This window comes from Artibeus jamaicensis, unplaced genomic scaffold (genome assembly GCF_021234435.1).
Source record: "Artibeus jamaicensis isolate MK-2021 breed Jamaican fruit bat unplaced genomic scaffold, CSHL_Jam_final contig_47, whole genome shotgun sequence".
Lineage (NCBI taxonomy): Eukaryota > Metazoa > Chordata > Mammalia > Chiroptera > Phyllostomidae > Artibeus > Artibeus jamaicensis.
This window is the reverse complement of record NW_026521848.1, coordinates 711,920-731,242: the sequence shown is the minus strand read 5'-3', so window position 1 is coordinate 731,242 and position 19,323 is coordinate 711,920. Positions and strand designations below refer to the sequence as shown.

General features: G+C 51.8%; 1 protein-coding gene across 7 annotated transcripts; it reads right to left on the bottom strand.

The window, feature by feature from the left end:
- Positions 1-384: 384 nt before the first annotated feature.
- COQ8B (coenzyme Q8B) lies at positions 385-18,986 on the bottom strand. 7 transcript variants are annotated; one of them, XM_037133724.2, is made up of 15 exons: positions 18,842-18,986; positions 17,457-17,561; positions 17,202-17,321; positions 16,990-17,056; positions 15,299-15,376; positions 11,609-11,731; positions 11,381-11,466; positions 10,287-10,427; positions 10,118-10,199; positions 9,315-9,408; positions 6,686-6,827; positions 6,431-6,538; positions 4,371-4,436; positions 1,639-1,725; positions 385-1,184 (listed from the first exon to the last, which is right to left on the bottom strand). In XM_037133724.2, exons 2-15 carry the CDS (start codon positions 17,556-17,558, stop codon positions 882-884), a joined length of 1,599 nt encoding a protein of 532 aa, XP_036989619.2. In that variant the 5' UTR covers positions 17,559-17,561; positions 18,842-18,986; the 3' UTR covers positions 385-881. The 7 variants fall into 7 exon arrangements, with proteins under 7 accessions (XP_036989619.2, XP_036989570.2, XP_036989591.2 ...); XM_037133675.2 differs by lacking the exon at positions 18,842-18,986 and adding an exon at positions 18,592-18,721; XM_037133696.2 differs by lacking the exon at positions 18,842-18,986 and adding an exon at positions 17,984-18,052.
- Between the last annotated feature and the right edge of the window lie 337 nt (positions 18,987-19,323).

The following is a 19,323-nucleotide window of genomic DNA, read 5'->3' as shown; positions in this document are numbered from 1 at the left end:
GGCGGTGGGGGCGCCAGGCTGGGACTTAGGCGCGGTTCTGGCTGCCGTGGCGTCCCCGCTCCCATCCTATCCTGTGGGTTTGGCAAAGCATCTGGCAGGGGCATTAAGGCCCATTAGCAAAGGCGAGGTTGCTGGGAGCCGGGGCGTCAGGGTGGTGGTGTAGGGGGGAGGACTTCTCAGCTGCCGCAGTCTTACGAGCAGGTGGTCTGCACGTGCGGGAGGGGTTGGGGGTGGGAGGGAAAGGGGAGAAGGAGGTTCCCGGCAACAGATGGCCCAGGCAGGACCAGGGCTTTCAGACAAGAGGGTGGGAGGGGGCTGGCCATCTGCACCTGGAGGCTGTCCGCGAGCTCCTCCTCCCGACCCAGCGCAGAGAAAAGAGCTGGGGAAGGGGAGGGCTACTTTTATTCATACTCAAGGTTCAAACACCCCCCAACACAGAGAGGATGGACAAGGAAAAGACAGCTGGTCGAGGGATGAGGGAGGCAAAGGTGAGGGCTGCCTCTAACCAACACCCCTCCCCTCTCATTGGCCAGATCTGTGGGAGACCAGAGACACAGGCGAGGGGCTCCCCTCTAAATGAGTCTGCATCTCCGCCCGGCGTGCAGGGTGCCTGAAGCTCTCTCAAATGTTGGCGGAAATAAATTAATCCCAGGAGTTCCTTGATGCCCACTTTGGGGTGGGGAGAGCAGGATATGGGAGCGTGAAGTGGGGAGTTCCTTAGCCCCAGGATTCCTCAGTCTCCAGCGAAGGGTGCTAGGCTGTACTGGGAAGCCCAGGGAGGCGTCCCCAGACCGGAACAGAGGGGAAAGGATGGCCCTCTATTGGCCGGATTCCCAGAGGGAGCTGTCTGAGGGGTCTGACCAGACAGACCGCCCCTCTGGTCAGGAGGCTTCGGGCAGTGGCTGAGCCTGGCGACCGGCCCAGTAGCGGTGGTAGGTGTCGTGGAAGAGGTCCCGGCAGTCGATACTGGCGCGGAGGCGGGCGCAGGTCAGGAAAGCCCCCGCCAGCTTGCGGTGCAGGGCGTAGGTCTCCTCAGGCGGTGGGCGGAGCCGGTGCTGCAGCAGCACCGGGATGAGGCCCTGCACTCGGCGGGCCGTATCCCCCGCCCCGAAGTCATAGGGGCCCTGGGTGGCGAAAGGCTCTCCCAGGATCATCACAGCCTCCACATGGGCATCAGAGAACGCCTAGAGGTGGGGAAGAGCAGAGGCACAGCCCTCCACTTAACCCAGAACTAACAAGCACCTCTCAGCTCCCTCGCGATGTCCAGTATAAACAAATGCCCGGACTCCTTCCAGAGCCCCTGGAAGGCAAGCAGCCCCCAACTCCTCCCAAAGGAAATGGCCTTTCGCTCCCTCTCAGAGCCTCCAATACACAAACAGACCTCACTCTGCAGACCAGAGAAGCAGGTTCCATTCCCCCATTCGCTTTCTCCAGAATAGGTTTAAGTGGTGCCCATTTTCCCAGGGTTCCTGAAGCAAAGCAACCCCCATTCCCCCCACTCCTCCCCAGAGCCCCTAAGTATAGATCAGCAGTTCCTCATTGCCCCAGAGTTCCCCAGCAGAGTTAAGCAGCCCCCCCATGCCCACCCCACCCCTCCCACAACAGATTCCATACCCAACCCCCACAGTGACTCCCAACCTTGGTTTCAAAGCCTGTGAGGAATTTGAGGTCCCGGGATTTCTGCAGGACCCGGTCTCTGTCTCCATTGGCTGCAGCCATCACCACCTGGATAGATGGGTGGGGGGGCACCAGGTCAAGGGCTCTGTGGAGTTCAAGGGTTCATGGAGGAGTCTGGGGAACTGGAGAAAGGACATAGTACCCACTTTCCTTCTCATCTGCCTAGGGCCTCTCACCTGGACAGCCTCTCCTGCCTTGCCTCACCTTGCCCGGCTGTGTCCCAAGACTGTCCTAGAGCCTGGGGAGTGGAGTAGTCAGGGGTTCTGACCACCTGGCTGGGAACTAGGCAGTAGAAGAGCACAGAGGAAAATAGATGTCGAGCGCTGCTCATGAGTCCAAATACTCATGTGGCCAAGGATGGAACTATGACCCAAAACTGTACCCAACGTTGCCACTGGGCCATCTCTATTCACCTGGTTGTCTGCTGATGTCTGCCTCCTGCACTGGACTGGGAGCCCTGAGACAACAGGAATCCTGGATGGGTTCAGTCCCATGTGGCACAGGCTCTGGCACTCAGGAGACCTTTAGTGAACTTTTGTGGAGCAAATTAGCTAAACACCCCTCCAACCATGAGTGCACACGAGGAGAGTTGAGGGTATAAGGACGGACGGACAGACAGACAGAAGCTGCCTGGGCTCAGTCCCAGCTCTGCCACTTGCTGACTGACTCTGGGCAAGGTTCTTTGTCTCAGGCCTCTGATTTCTCATCGGTGAAGTGGGGATGTTGGAATTATCTTCCTCGTGGGGTTGTTGTGAGGTTAAAGGAGGCGATAGCTATGCAGTGCTGAGCACTGGGCCAGCATGGAGGAAGCACCATAAATATAATCAGCTACTATTACTAGTAAGAGGTGGGTGTGAGGGTCCCCACCTCACACATGAGCAAAAAGGCTCAGAGTATGCAATAGAAAGGTGAGGAATGGAACCTGGGAGATCCCTTAACCAGTGAGTTGCCCTTCCTTGAGAGGAAGGGGTACAGGATTAAATCTCTCACTTCCACTCTGTCTCAGCTTCCATTCCCAAGACTGTCTGGCCATCTGTGAGGCCTACATGGTCCTTGGGGGCCAGTGTGACAGGGCTTTTTTAAATTGGGAACGACTGGGGAGGTGGCAGGAGAGCCATGCTTAGTCTGGAGGTGGGGTGGGGTGGGGGCAGGGCATGAGGTGTCCCAAGTATCCAAGTGGCCTGCAGAGGACAGGCCCCAACAGGCCCGTGTATGTGGCAGGAAGTGGGGGTTCCCAGCCCCTCCCTCCTGTCCCTACCTCAAGGATGGCCCCACCATGCCCACTACCCAATCCAGAGCCCTGGGCCTTGCCCCAGACACCATTCTTCCTTTCCTCACAGCCTCCCTGGGCTCCTGGCTCCTAGTCCTAAAGACCACTCGTTATTCAGAGGGGGTTTCTGATTCCGTCTCTGCCCCTCTCCTGCTCAAGTCCCTCCCATGGCTCCCCTAGGCACCCACACAAAGTACAAGCTACGAAGCATGGCTTCTGAGACCCAGTGTGATTTGGTTCCAATCTCATTGCTGGCTCCTCCTCTGCCCCCCACCTACCTTCCCAGTCAGAACATGAACTTCATTTTGGTCCATTAGGACCTGACTTCTCCAAGTGTGTGGTTCCTATACCTGGGTGTGTGTTAGCAATGCATGATCTTATGCCAAGCTCCAGACCAGAATCCATGTGTCAACAGGGTCATGGGGGCTGAGGGGGTTTCACGTACACATTCAAGTTTGAGAAGTGCTGCTTTAATGGAAATGTCCCTTCTCATCACTTAGCTTTGGTACATGTTGTAGATCTGGAATACCCTCCTAGCTTCTCCCTTATCAGTCTCCTCATCCCTCAGGTCTCAACTCTGATAGCTCCTCCCTTAGGAAGCCCTTCCTGACTCGCCAGGCTGGCCCATGCTTCTCTGAGCTCCCACAGTGCCCTGTGCCTCCCCATCCTGGCCCTGACCACTCTGGGTCTTCACTGTCTGTTCCCCCATTGGACTGTGAGCTCTTCGAAGGTGGGGACTTAGATTGAGTTGGTCATTATTGTCCTCAGTTTACCCAGAATAGGGCTGGGCACACAGGTAGTATCAAAGAATGTGTGAATTGATGACTAAATGATTAGAAAACCCAGGTTGAATGTCCAACCTCACCAGTCAGTTGACACGGTGTTCTCTGTGGCCTCTGAGACAGATTGACCCAAGTTAGTGGGAGGGGCAGGCAACGGGTGAGGAAGCACTTCCTGAGGGCGGAGCAGCTCCGTAGGAAGCAGCCTGCCAGGGGGTGTATGTGAGGGCAAGGCTGGATACCAAGATTTGGGACAGTGTGGATTGTGGGGAAGTGAGAGGATGGGGGCTAGTCAGGGTTGGAAGCATGGGCTCGGGAATCAGACCACCTGGGTTTGAATCCTAGGTCTGCTGTGACCTTGGGCAAGTGACTTAACCTCTCTGAGCCCCGGTTACTTCATCTGTAAAATGGGGCTAAAAATGGTCCTCACCCCATAGAGTTGCTGAGGGCTTTAAGTCAGTTACCATACGTCTAGCACTTAAAACAGCACCTGGCATTAAGTGCCTGGCATCTGTTAGCTGCTATTAGTATTACTATTATTTCTTATTTCTTAATTCCAGATACTATGCTTCTCCTTCTCACCTTTGCCTCAGTATCTGGCTTGAGCCTTGGCCCTTCAGACCACAGGGTTGGGGGGAACTCACCTCAATGTAATGGTCTGTGAATTCGGTCCCAAATTCTCGGCTTGCACCAAAGTCCAGCAGGGTCACCTGGGAATGAGAACGGTGAAAGAGACGCTGGGAGCCCACCTAGGCTCCCCGCTGTCCATTGGGGGTGGCCTGGGTCCTCCTGCCAGAGTCCCTGCCTGCTGTCTCCGGGGGCTCCTAGCTTCTGGTCTCCACAATTCTAAGTCACCCCCACATGAAGCTGAAGGGACTTGGCTTTTATTTATTTATTTTTGGGTCATAATTATTTTATATAATAAAGTGTTTTAGGCACAGAAAAAAAACCTCAGAGAACAAAACATATAGAAGAGTGAACAGAAATCTCACCACCCAGCTTAAAATATAAAGCGATACCAATCCAAGCGGGGTCTCTGCCCGATGTGTCCCCACCCTGTCTTCTAGGGTCACCACAGTCCTGAAATTTTTATTGATTACTGCCTGAAGTTGGCGTGTGTTTCTACGTGTTCTACATGTGTGCACTCATGAACGTGTCACATTTTCTGTATTTAAACTTTATATAAATGGTATTTGTGGTAGTTATCCTGAAGCTTGTTCCTTGTGCCCAGCGTGATTTGATGATTTGTCCGCACGGCTGTGTGCAGCTCTGGCTCTTTCATTCATTTCCTCCCTGCTGTGTAAGGACTTCATGGCATGAGTGTATCACAGTGAACTTATCTGGTTGATGAACACTGCGGGTGTTTGTGGGTTTTGCTATGAAAAACAGCACTTAATTGACACATATGTAGGAGTTTCTCTGGGGCAGTGGGGTTTGGACTACTGACCATAAATTATAGTAAGAAATACAGATTATACTGGGCACCAGTGCTAACGCCACATAAACATAAACGTCAAACAGAAGTGTCCTGATATATTATAGCTCTCTTCCGTCTATAACACACTGACACTTTCTATTCTATGCCTTTAAGATGAAAAAATGCGATTGAGACCCAATAAATGGACACCAGGACTCAGGAAGTGCATCACCTCCCAAGGTTGGAAAAACCCCTCCCTGGGGTGTCAGCTTGGGAGGGGTGCAGGGTGTGTGTGCACTTGGGGTGAACACAGTGGCAAGGGACTGCAGCTGGAGATTCAGCGGGGCCGCTCCACCTTCAGTAAAGGGCTCAGGCGTGATCCTGAGGGTGTATGGCGCCGTGGGAGGGAGGGTGTGGCCAGATCTGTTTGAGAAAGATCCGCCGGGAGACTGAACGGGGACAGACCACGTTGTCAAGCAATCTGGCAACCACGCATGCACGCTGAGAGTCTTTCCAAGCAAACTCTCTTGTCCAGGCTTTGGGGCACACTGTGTTCTTTGCCAGGAGTGCTCTTCCCTGCTCTTTGGCTGGCTATCCTCTTCTCATTTTTCTGGTTTCAGCTTTAATGGCACTTCCTTCAGGAAGGTTTTCTTGACCCCATCCTGACAGGACAGCCACTTTCTCTGGCTTCCCGTAGTGCCCGGGGCCTCCCCATCACTGTCCCTGACAGCTCTGGCCTGTGCTACCCTGCCATGGCTCTGACTACTCTAGGTCCCCCACTGTCTGGTGACGGGTCCCCCACTGGACCACGAGCTCTGAAGTGAGGATCAGGGTGGTCTTGGTGTCCTTATCAAGAGGCAGCGGGGGCTTGGTGTGTTCTAAATGAGTGGCAAGTGTGACAGTGATGACTAACTGCCTTTCAAAAGTTGTGTTCCTCTTCTCTACTGTCACACTGCCACTAGGAAGCCACTGCCTAGCCAGGAACTCCATTTCCCAGCATCCTTTGCACCTAGACTGGTTGTATGAACAGTTCTCATCAACAGAATGGTAAAAAGGAATGATGTGTCACTTCTGGTCAAAGAAGTTAGGCAGGGGATTATGCTCTCAATCTCTCTTCCCCACAATCACCAAAGGGGAGGAGTCTGGGTCTCCACATCACCACAGGGAGGAGGGCTAGCCCAGCCTGTCCTGTGAGTAGTAAACTGCTATTGGGTTAAGCTACTGAAATATTGGAAAATATCTGTCACAGCAGCTGATGTACCCTGACACACAGCACAAGGAACCGACCTGGTGACTGGAGACGTCATACAGGAAGTTGGCCCAGTTGGGGTCGGTCTGCATGAACCGGAACTCAAACAGCTCCCGCAGGCACAGCCGCAGGAGCTGGAAGCAGATCTGGGGTGGGAAGAAGGAGTAACAGATGCCTCGGAGTCACCTCCCCATGTAAAACCTCAGGGGCCTGGAGAGGCACAGTGGGTCCGGCTGACCCTGCTGGCTCTGCCCGGGGCAGCACCCTCCTTGCTGTCCCACCAGACCAAGTACCTGGTTCCGGATGTCCTGGCTCAGGCCCTGGCACTGGTCCAGGGGGACCCCTCCGACCAGCTCCATGCCCAGCACCCGTGTTGTGCAGAGGTCCTTGATCACTGCCGGCACCCGGAAGAAGGGGTCATCAGCCAACAGCTGCCTGGGGCAGAGGGGCAGGGAGGGGATGGGACATGGTGCGCAGGCGCTGTGGCCCACCTCTGAGAAGTCCTTCATGAAAAGTCTGTGTCTTGCCTTCCCTTCTCTTTCTCTTGCCTCTGTGTGCCCTGACTGATGGTTAATACCTGGCAGGACTCACGTTCATTCAGACATTTCGTTCATTCCTTCATTCAACAAACATCTCCATAAGGCCTACTCTGTGTCTGCCCCTCAGCCAGCTGCTGGAGACCCAGTTACCACTTCCCTACTGGAAATACTTTGATGATATCTGGTTGTCCCATGATGAGCTCAATGTATTAAGCTCCATAAACATTACTTTCTGCCCTGGCTGGTGTAGCTCAGTCAGTGGATTGAGCACTGGCCTGCAAACCAAAGGGTCACAGTTCAATTCCCAGTGAGGGCACATGTCTGGGTTGCAGGCCAGTTCCCAGTAGGGGGCGCACGAGAGGCAAATGTTTCCCTCTCTCCTTCCCTTCCCCTTTAAAGATAAATAAAATCTTAAAAAAATATATTACATTCTCATCAACTTATTAATTCATCCAAAATACAGTCACTGACAAAAAACAGTCACTGATATACAAATCTCTGAGTCTGTAGTGATACTCATTGGCTGCTCCTTGGAGTCAGGACTGGGAACACTGGTTAATTAAGGGAAAGCACCCTTCTCAGTGTCTGTCCCTGTGCTGGACAATGCTGGGACAGAGCAGTGGATGAGGCCCAGGCCTGCCTTTACGCACACCAGAGACCACACTATAACAAACAGACCAATAGAATGAGCTACGTGTGTCAGTGAAAGATTTGGGAGGCAGAGAATTATGAGGGAGGCCTCTGGTTGCGGAGCTGTGGGATGGCTGGAGGACAGTGAGGTGGGGAGCAGGGAGGTGGGGAGGGGTCAGGGGAACCCATACAGGTTTTATTCTAAAGACGCTGGGAATCCTGTGGGGGAGGGCTCTCCCCCATCCCACAGGGAGTGCTCTGGGCCGGCCCACTTTGAACCTTCCTCCTCCGGGCTCCAGGCTCCAGGCTTGTATTTTTGTGCTTGTTTGTAAAATCTCTATTTGAACCACTCCTGGTGGTCCAGGCCCTGCACTAGGCATTTAAGCAGCACGATTCCCTCTTCACTCCCCTGTGAGGACACTCTGCCAAGGCCGCTGTGCAGACTCAGGCCACCCAGACTTCAGGGCGGCCCTGGGGCTGGAGCCCACATCTGTCTGTCCAGGCCCACGCCCCAGAACATTTCCTTCCACTTACTCTGTATTTACAGAGCTCAGCTCAATAAGCACGTGGGCTACACTGTGGAGGATCTCACTGAGGTATAATTAATTACTGCCTATCATGATGCTTCTAAGATGCTACCACACTGCTCCCGATAACTATAGTTCATTCATTTTCTTTTTCTTGTTTTTTTAAAAAAGATTTAATTTATTTATCTTTAGAGGGTAAGGGAAGGAGAGAGGGAGACAAATATCCATGTGTGGTTGCCTCTTGTGCATCCCCTGCTGGCAACCTGCCTGCAACCCAGGCATGTTCCCTGACTGGGAATCGAACCACAATCCTTTGGTTCGCAGGCCCGAGTTCATTCATTTTCACTGCTGCATGATGTTCCACTGATGGATACACCATAATTAATTTATCCACCCTGATGGATGAATTTCAGAATTTGGGTTGTTTCTTTTTTTTTTAAAGATTTTTGTTTATTTTCTTTTTAGAGAGAGGGGAAGGGAAGGAGAAAGAGGATGAGAAACATCCATGTGTGGTTGGCTCCCATGCACCCCCCAGTGGGGACGTGGCCCACAACTCAGGCATGTGCTCTGACTGGGAATTGAACCTGCAACCCTTTGCTTTGCAGGCCCATGCTCAATCCACTGAGCTACACCAGCCAGGCCAGAATTTGGGTTGTTTCTAACTTGGCTTGCTGCAATGAGCATTCTGGGAAAGTCTGGTGGTGTATACTGCCCTCAGCAACCCTGGAGTATTAGTCAGGAGGGCGACTCTTAGGTTGTACGTGAATATCCAGCCTTAGCATGTGATGCCACACTGTTCTCCCAAAATCCTTATCTCAGTATCTGCTCCTGCCTGCAGTGTACCAGGGATGCTCTGGAGCCCGTTCTCTTTGACCCTTGACACTGTCGGCTTGCTCAAACTTTGTCAGTGCAGCAGGTGTGACCCATTATGTGAGTGAGTAAGTGCCTTTTGACAAGATCCTCCCCACCCTGGACTGAACGGTCATCCAACCCATTTCTCAGATGAGAAACTGACACTTTAAGAGAGGAAGTGACATGACCAAGCTCACAGATGACACAGAGGATACATTGGAAGTAACAAGTGAAGGGATGAACAAATGGATGAAGAGGAAAAGAGTTTGCCAGCCCCACCCAAAGACTCCAGTTCCGACTTGGCCTGGGAGGGAAGGAGGGAGGGAAGCTGGAAGGAAGAGGTCCTTGAGGGGCCTACGGGGGGCTCAGCTCACCTGAAGTTCTGGGCGGAAGCCGCCTCACGACGGTAGTCACACTCCCAAGCCAGCTCCTGCAGCAAAGCCTGCAGGCTCTGCTCGGCAAACAAGCCTGATGGGGGCAGCCTGTCAGTCGGGAAGGCCGCAGCTGTACCCGCCCCTGCCCGCCCAGCCCCTCAGGTTCCCACTCGTGAATGTCTTCCCTCGCCAATCCTGTCTTCCGCTTTCAGTCTCTCTTGCTGTCTCTCACACCTTCTGCTCCGAGCCTTTTACCCCACTGTCTGTCCACACACCTCCCCTCTGTCCTCATGCAACTGTGGGCTCTTCTTGGGTCTGCCTCTTTCACAGGCACGCACACCTGTCCCTAGGCATTTCTTTCCTAGTCACACACACCACTTATTCTGTCTTTGTCACACTCCGTCTTCTGCCCCTGCCTTTCTCTCCCTCTCACACACTCACACACATACTCTGCTCCATCTTCTTCAGACTCTTTCTCAAAAGCTTTAACACAAACACGAGGTCTCACTTACACTCTTACTGCTTCTGTGGCTCTTTTTCAGCCCTTCTCTACACACCTTCTGTGTGTTTCTGAATTTCAGCCTCGGCTTCTGTCTCTCTCAGACTCTCCAAGTTTGTTTTTTTCTTGCACACTTGTACTCCCTACCTGTGGTGTCCCTTCCTTCTGTCTCAAACACACACTCGCACACAGGCACGCCCTGTGGTGGTACCCTTGAGTACCACCCGAGCTGGTACTCTCCGACTCCCTGCGTCCAGCCCCACTTCCTCTCGTCAGGGTACCGGTCATACAGTGGGCACCTCACCGTCAGGCAGGGCCACGCTCATCTTGAGCACTGCCAGCAGGTTCTGGACGTCGCTCTGGATGCTCTGGGCAACACCTGGGTACTGCAGAGGGAGGAGTCATGGGAGGATGGGAGTCATTCCTCTGGGGCAGTAGGGTGCCCACCACCACCCATCCGCTTCCCCTCTCACCTGGATCTTCACGGCCACTTCCGTCCCATCCCTCAGCACGCCCTGGTGCACCTGCCCGATAGAGGCGGCAGCAAAGGGCACCTCCTCCAAAGAGACCACCTTGGCCTGCCAGTCCCTGCCAAGCTCCTCTTCCAGAACTCTCTGGGGAGAGTGGTGGTAACAGTCATCGCTATGATTATAGGCAGCTGAGCTCATTCCCTGTGCTGAGCACATTATAATAACTCCAGCACTCACCACACCCTGGGCGGGGGCTAAGTTGTTGGCTACTGCCCCACTTTACAGATGAGGAAATAGAGGCTTAGAGAGAAGTCTCTCCGTCAAGGTGAACCAGGCACTGGCGGACTGAGAGGCCCAGGCCAGCTTGGTATTAACTTAAAGTTAATGTGATAAACAAGTTAAAATGTACAGAAGGCTTCCTGTGGGCCAGATCCTGTTCAGAGAGGCTCAGGAGCAGCAGTGAGTGCCCAGCGTCACGTGGCGAGCGAGCAGAACGGAGGTCGGCAGGCAGGTGCCTGACCCTGGATGGCACACCCTGACCCTGACATTGGAAGGACAGCTCACTCCTGTGCACTCACTCAGGGCCAGGCACTGTGCCCACCTATTTGCAGATACACTGTCCTTTACTTTAAAAAGCAGTAATAATAACAACTAAAACTTGCATGTCATTCATGCTGTGTCAGGGCCCTTCAAGTGCACTCTTTATGCTAATTTATGTGGCCCTGTGATATGGGGGCTACTATCACTATCCCCATTTCCCAGAGGAGCACACTGAGGCGCAGAGAGGTCAGGCCGTGGATCTGCGATCACACGTGCAGGAAGGGGCAGGGCCAGGGTTTGAACTCACCAAGTCTGACCCCTAACATGGCACTCACTGCCGCCGTAACAGCTCACCGAGCCTGCCGAGGACCAGACTGAGTGCGGTGTACCACCCTCATTTAATCATCACAACAACCCTACGAGGAGGTGCTTCGGTGACCCATTTCCCAGAGGGGAAAACAGGCCCAAGGTTAGTTAGGCAGTACAGCGGGAAAGCCACGAGAGACAGGCAGGCGGAGCCCAGCTCCCCGGTCGGCCTCCCCTCACCGGGCACTCACCAGCATCTGCCAGCGGGGCATGAAGTCGGCGCTCTGGCGGACCCGCTCAAAGATGCGCTGCAGCTGGGGGCTGATGAAGCTGTTGTCTTGGGAGACAGGGGCCCAGGGGACAGGGAAGCAGTGAGGGAGCAAGCAAGGGGGACCCCTTGTGGGAATACCAGGGGTTGGGGCTGGCTGGTGGGTGGGGTAGGGTAGAAGTGAGGTTGGTGGTTGAGGGTCATGCTGTACCCTGGATGCTGAGCATTTGGCCAACCTTGAGGGCGGCCCCCCGAACTGTACACAAGGTCTGCACGATCCGCTCGGCATTGGCCTCTGACAGGAAAGGGCTGGAGCCGGGCCGGGAGCCGCCCTCTGGGGTGGAAAGAATGATTGTTAGTATTACAGCCACAGAAGTATTCAGCATGACACCACTATACACCCACCGGAATGGTTAAAGTGAAAAAGACAATGCCAAGTGTTGGCAAGAATGTGGAGCAGCCTGACCGCCAACACTGCCGATGATGGTGCCACAGCCCACGCCCTGTGGAAAACAGTGGCAAGTTTCTAGTAAAGCACACACCTGTATCAGACGCTGTTCCTCTCCTAGGTACACTCAAGAGACATACATAAATGTGTGCAATGACAGATATTCCAAGAGGAGTCTTCACAGCACTATTTGTAACAGTCCCAAACTGGGAACGTTTCAAGGGACTGTCAATACAATTAATGAAGAAACTGTGGAAAAGTCACAGAGCGACCACTATGGTGTGGAATAAACAGCCCACATCCACACACAGCAACACAGACACCTCTCCCACACAGAGCCTAGGGGTGTAGAGAACCAGACACACACCAAAATACACTGTCTCATCACACTGGTGTGAAGAGCCCAACTGGCAAAGGTGATCTCAGGGTCAGCAGCCAACACAGTGGTTATACTCGGTGGGGGGAGCAACCAGGATGGGGCGGGAGAGGAGCTTCTGCAGAACCAGGGCGGTGACCCTCCAAGTGAGGTTGGGTGGGCCCCTGAGGATCCTTGAGACCCTTCAGGAGGGTCTGTGAGATTAAAATATTACCGTAATATGCCCTGGCCAGGTGGCTCAACTGGTTGGAGCATTGTCCCATACACCACAAAACTGTGGGTTCGATTCCCATTCAGGGCCCTGACATAGGTTGCAGGTGTGATCCCTGGCCTGGCACATACAGGAGGAAGCCAGTTACTGCTTCCCTCTCCCATCAATGTCTCTCTCTCTCTCTCTCAAATCAATAAACATATCCTCCAGGGAGGATTAAAGATACATTATCATAATAATATGAATGTTATTTATCCCTTTTTACTCTTTCTCCCACAAACGTTCAGTGGAGTTTCCCAGAAACTCCAAGACCTGTGATGATGCTGTTGCCCTGATTGATGGCTGATGAAATGTGTGTATGTGTTCTTGTGTTCCAAAATTTTCAGTTTTAATCTCTAATACAGTAAGTATCCATAAGTATAACCCACATACACAAGCTCTTTGGGGTCCTCATGCTATTTTTTAACAACTGTATTGAGAGGTAATTCTCCTAACATCTAATCCGCCCATTTAAGGTCTACAATTCAATGGCTTCTAGTACATCGAGAGTTGTGCAACTATCAGCACGGGGTGGTTTTCACCACCCCGGAAAGAAACCCCTTTCTACTGGCAGTCACCCCTCACCCTGGTTTTCTCCAACCACTTTCCTTGAGCCCCAGGAAACCACTAATCTACTTGCTGTCCCCACAGATGGCCCTATTCGGGGCATTTCTCATAAATGGAATAATACAATATGTGGTCTTTTGTGTCTGGCTTCTGTCACTTAGGATAGTGTTTAAGAGTCATCTACACTGTAGCTGGATCAGTACTTCATTCCTTTTTTAAAAAAAATTTTATTTATTTATTCTTAGAAAGGGGAAAGGAGGGAGAAAGAGGGACAGAAACATCAATCAGTTGCCTTTTGCACGACCCACCCTACGGACCTGGCCCACAGTCCAGGCATGTGCCCTGACTGGGAATTGAACCTGCAACCTTCTGGTTCACAGGTCAGTGCTCAGTCCACTGAGCCACACTAGGTAGGGCTCATCCCTTTTTATGGCTGAATAATATTCCATTGTGTGGATATAACACTTTTTAAAATCCATTCCTCGGTGTTAAGAGTGTGTAGGGGTCCCAAGACCAAAAAGTTTGAGAAATGCTGTTCTAGAGTTTCTTGATCTGGGTACATAAGTGCTGTGAAAAGGATATGAACACAGGTCTATGTGTAAATTATATTAGTATTCAATAAAGCATCAATACGCTTTCATTTTATTTAAAAAAATTATTGAGCCCTGGCTGGGGTAGCTCAGTGGATTGAGCTACAGTGTGGGCTGGGAACCAAAGGGTCACCCGTTCCATTCCCAGTCAGGGCACGTGCCTGGGTTGCAGGCTGGATCCCCAGTAGGGGGCACATGAGAGGCAACCACGCATTGATGTGTTTCTCCCTCTCTTTCTCCTTCCCGTCCCTTCTCTCTAAAAATATATAAATAAAATATTTTTTAAAATTATTGAGCTCTTTATTGAGTGCTCACCCTGTGCCATGGAGAATTCTAAGTGTCTCTCTGGATTCTCTGGCAGAATCCCCATAATCACTCCAGGAAGTAAGAACTACCAATGCCTTAATTTTTAAGGCAAGAAAGCAAGAGATTCAGAGAGGTACACTGCCTAGCCCTGAGTCACACAGCACAGAAGTGGCACAGCGCAGTATAGACTCAGTCTGGCCTTACCCTAAAGCCAAATCTTCCACCTACCTCCAACTTTTTACTTTGAAAAAAACCCAAACAGACAGAAAAGTTGCATCATGAACACCTGCACACCCAATTCAAACATTTTAATATTCTGCCTCTTTCACTCTATCTGTGTACGTGACCAAACACTTACTGTTATGTTTTGCTGACCAATTTGCAAGGCAATGTACTCAAACTGTGCTAAAAATAAGGATATTACCCTACAGAATCACAATACCATAATCACACCTAATTAACACTATTTCTCTAATATCTACTATCCAGATCTTCCCAATTGTCCCTGAAAGTCTTTTATAGCTCTTTTTAACATTTTTTTTAGCTTTCAACTACAGTAGACATCCATTATATTAGTTTCAGATGCACAGCTCAGTGGTTAGACATTTATACCACTTATAAAGCTGTCACCCCGTAAGTCTCGTACCTACCTGGCACCATACACAGCCGTAACAGTATTATTGACTATATCCTTTTTTTAAAAAAGATTTTCTTTATTTATTTTAGAGGGGGTAAGGGAGGGAGAAAGAGAGGAAGAGAAACATCAATGTATGGCTGCCTCTCACAAGCCCCCGACCAGGGACCTGGCCTGCAACTCGGTCATGTGCCCCGACCAGGAATCGAACCAGTGACCCTTTGGTTTGCAGGCCAAACCAAAGGGTCACCGGTTGTACTTTACATTCCCATGATACAGTTATTTTTTTTCAAATTGATGTCCTGTCATGGTCCACACATTCCATCTGTCAGCTGTTATTTCTCTACTCCCTTTTAAATCTAGAACAGCCACCCCTATTTTTGTTTCGGCCATTGACTTGTTGGGGAATCTTATCCAAAAAGGCTGATCTCATTCCATCTCTGTTGGACCCAGACCTCCAATGGCCCTCATTTCAGCCTTCATCTCCTGCTCAGAGTTAGAACTCAACTCTGGAGGACTTACAATTTTTCCTCAAATGATCTCAGTGCATCAGGGCCCTGATGGGGTTCCCACCCTGTCCTGAGCCCTTTACAGTGACCCCTAGAGGTGGGTATATTATTATCATCTCCATTTTCCACATGAGGAAACTGGGGCTCTGAGGGGTGAAGCCGCTTGCCCCAGGTCACACAGCCAGGCCAGGGTCCAAACCCAAGTACTGTGACTAACTCACCTGACTGCAGAGATCCTCCTATCAGGGACTTCTTGGCCACTTCGGCCAGCACTCCCAGGCCTAAGCCCACAGCCAGTCCTGAGGAGTGAGAGAGGAGCCTGAATACCCACTTGCACAGGGCATTCCCCCCACCCACCCTCCCTCTGCTGTCTCTAAGCACGCTTGTCTCCCAGCTCTTGGCAGCCAAGTCTCTATGTATCTTTGTCCCTAACTCTCACTACTCCCCCTGCTTGAGGTTCCCTCCAAAGTGAGGCTGTCTCTTCCTCTATCCCTCTCCCCAGGCCTGTCTCCTGCGGCAGCAGTTCTCACCCAGGCTGCACATCTGAGTCACGTGAGAGCTTTTATAAACAGTGTGCCCACATCCCACCGCTGAGGTTCCGATTCAACAGGCCTGAGTTGAGGCCTCAGAATTTGTATTTTTATTAAGCATCCAAGATGATTCTTGTACACAGCCAAGGATAAGAAGGCTCCAGAATGATCTGTGACTTCCTATGAGTCCTGTTTTTCTGTCCACACCTCCTCTTCTTCATGCTCACCTTTTCTGTCAGTCATTTCTCTCTATCCCTCTCCTACTCTGGCATTTCTGTTTAGGCCTCTTTCTCTCTGTTCCTCCTTTGGATGTTCTCGCCGGCTGATTTCCTCTGCCCCCTCTTGTCTCCTTATCCCTAAGGGTATGCCAAGTCTCTCTGACTCTTTCACTATCACCATCCCTGAGAATGATTGTAGCTGGCATTTTGCAAGCACTTTCTCCATGCCAGGAACCATTCCTAGTACCTTAAATGCTTTAATTCATTTGTTCTCACACCCTCATAAGTTACGTTTTGGGAAAGCTTCCATTTTGCAGAAAAGGAAATCGAGGCTCAGAGAAGTTAAGTAATTCATCCAGAGTTATGCAGCTGGATCAATTCTTGAACCCTGGGCAGCCCAGTGTCAGAGCTCTAAACACTGAACTTAATTTCCTCTTTATACTGTGAATCGTTGTTTTTAAAGCTGGAACCATGATATGCAGTAAGGAAGACACTTGCATTATAACTGGTTGAGACCATATAATATTTCATTAAAAATATTTTCCCTGACTCTACAGGTTCACTCATATTTTCCATTCTATTCTTCTTTAAAGATTTTATTTATTTATTTTTAGAGAGAGGGGAAGGGGAGGAAAAAGAGAGGGAGAGAAATATCAATGTGTGGTTGCTTCTCTTGTGCCCCCTACTGGGGACCTGGGCCCCAACCCAAGCATGTGCCCTGACCAGGAATTGAACTGGTGACCCTTTGGTTCACAGCCGGCATTCAATCCACTGAGCTACACCAGCCAGAGCTGTTCTTCTTTTTTAATGATGGTTGCACCCACTAAATTATTTCATGCAGATTGGGACCTGAATTGTAAATTCTGCTGCTAACCTGGGGTCAAGTCACTTCACTTCCCTTAGCCTCCATGCCTGCATCTATAGAATGGAAATGAACAATTACTGACCCGGTGTAGAGGGAATCACACATATGGGACCTTGCACCTTCTTCTAAGTTCTCAACAATGTTGTTACCTGCCCCTCTATTTCCCTTGGTTTTGCAGGCCTTTGCTTTCATTCTCTTTTCATCTCTCCCTCCTGTCTCTGATTCACCCTCTTCTTTGCTTCATTCTGTACATGTTGCTTTCTCTCATCTAGGTCACAGTCTCCCACAATCACACCTACCCCCAAAGTTAGCCAAGCGGCTGATGCGGGACGCAGGCACCTTGCGTTCTCGAGAGCGGTCACTCAGCTGGAAAATGGGGAGAAGGTCTAAGGGTGGGAAGGTGGGTATAATGCCCAGGGAGTACAAGCAACCTGCCACCACACCCTTCCCCAGGCTCAGGGGGCCAAGTGCCTTCACGGAGTGTTGCTGAGTGAATGAGTGACAATGATACCTGGGGCCGAGATGTCTTCCTGAGCCGGGCCTCCCGGGCCTTGGAAATGTCCTCCTCACTCAGGCCTCTGCCAGGCTCACCCTGATGAAGCTTTTGGGCCCAAGAACACCCGCATGGCCCCTGCAAGAGATGTGGTCATTGGCAAGAAGTAGAAGACACGGGGTCTGCCTGACCCTTTGGATTCCTCCCTGCCCCTTTACTCACTGAGGCCTCCCTCAGGCTCTTCCCCTTGCAGAACTCTCCCCAGCCTCTTACCCAGCAGTGGGGCCCAGAACCCAGGACCCCACAAGGCAGACCAACAGTCCGGCCCAATTGTCCACAGGTCCCCCGCAGTAGGCCCCCAACCTCCAGCCACATCGCCTAGGGGAGAAGAGGAGGAATTACTCGGGTAGGAGTGGTGGGATTGACCTCCCTGCTTTGCTCCCCCACCCCAAGCCCTCACATTCCTCCGTGTTCACCCTAAGATTCCCACCTAGCAAAGACTTCCTTCCCTGATACAGGTCCCTCCAGTTTCTCCTGGTTCCCTCTCTCGGTTCTAGGAACCTATAATTCCTCCTGCTCAGCTCCCAAAACTGACTTTCCCCCGTCTCACTCCTGCCGTTGCTAAGGTCCTTCCCCGTTGCTAGACACCCACAGATTCTCCAGGGCTACCTCTTCCACTTCTCCGAGCCCCCCTTGTCTCCCAGGCACCGCCTCCACCTCTGTTGCTAGGCACCCACAATTCCTCTCCTGTACCCCCTACCCCGTTACTGGGTACCTCCCCCCCGTTGCTAAGCACCCACTGCTCCCAGACTTTAGGTCCGCAAAGCGTGGGGGCCTCTTGCACTTCCTGGAGTCTGATTCCGGACCGCTAGCCAATGACGGAGCAGCAGCTCGCTGACTGGCACAAACAACTCCTTGCTCTCTGTAGGAGGCGGGGCCTAAGGTTGGGCGTTAAGATCCACTGGGGATTGTAGGGGGGCCACGCGGGGAACACACGCATGCGTTTTTATGCCCTTCCATTTGTCTCAAAGTGCCTGCGTGCAGCGGACCTTTCTGTTCCCTATACCGTTTTTGTGGCAAACAACTCTTTCCCTTACAAACTCCACATGTGTCCTCTGCACGAACATCTTGCGAACCCCCTTTCTTTTTCTACCCTCAGCAGGCTCACGATGTCTCCGAACACCCGTCTTCCCAGCAAACATTTCCCGTGCATATGGAGCTCCTTCACTTTGCACACGCACCCTCTGCTTCAAACACTCACATCCTGGCACCCAGCCTCCTTCCTTGTACATATAAACCCCCTTCCTTACAGGCCAATTGCCTCCCTCTTGCACCCTCAACTCTCCCCACTGTAAACAAACTCCCTCACTCTCAGCCCCTGGCACACTGGGCCCTTGTTCCTTTATACTTCTTGCTCTCTCCGCTCCTCGCCGACGTGCAGGATGGCCTGACTGGGACTCCTCTCTTTCTTGTAGGCTTGACATTTCCCAGAACACATTCAGCCAAGATTCCCAGTTCTGAGTCAGGATCCTTGGCATCTCAGAACACCAGCTCCCAGGCCATCTGGGTGTGTGTGTCTTGGGGAGGGAGGGAGGGATGAGGTGGGAGAACAGGACGGCTTAAAGTCGGCTCCCCTCCCCCACAACAGGCTGACTCACCCCTCTTCTCACAGTCTGGAATAAAAGCAGCTGGCTGGGTCCTCTCTCTCACCGTTGGGGGGAGGATAGGACGCCTCCCCCACAGAACTCCGGCCCCCGTCTAACCCCTTTGTCAGGAATCAGACCTCCCTGTCTCTGTCTCTGTGCCGTGTGACCTCAGAAGAGCCTTGACCCTTTCTGGACCTCATTTTCCCAGTCTGACTGTTGCACTACAGGGTCCCTGATAGGACTTCTCTTTGGTCTGTAAAGAGATGACTCATTTTAGAGCCCTGGACCTGTGCCCAATGACCCTCCCACAGGTGACTCAGTTTCAAGACAGAAACCACCCCCTGTCCCCTTCCAGACATAAGGGTCTGACTCAGGATCTGAGTGGTAGCTCACTCTTGAATGTAAAAACATTTAAAAAGTACCTATGATAACTAATTTACAGGACTGTGGCAGATGGTGCCAAGCCTGGTGACGCATGCTTCACATGCATGAGG

Coding starts and splice junctions, on each gene's coding strand:
- COQ8B (XM_037133675.2), bottom strand. CDS start 18,681: ATGTGTTCTGGGAAATGTCAAGCCTACAAGAAAGAGAGGAGTCCCAGT. Junction 9,409..10,117: donor GAGCGTGGCCCTGCCTGACG/GTGAGGTGCCCA, acceptor TGCCCCCATCAG/GCTTGTTTGCCGAGCAGAGC. Junction 1,726..4,370: donor TCACAGACCATTACATTGAG/GTGAGTTCCCCC, acceptor CCATCTATCCAG/GTGGTGATGGCTGCAGCCAA.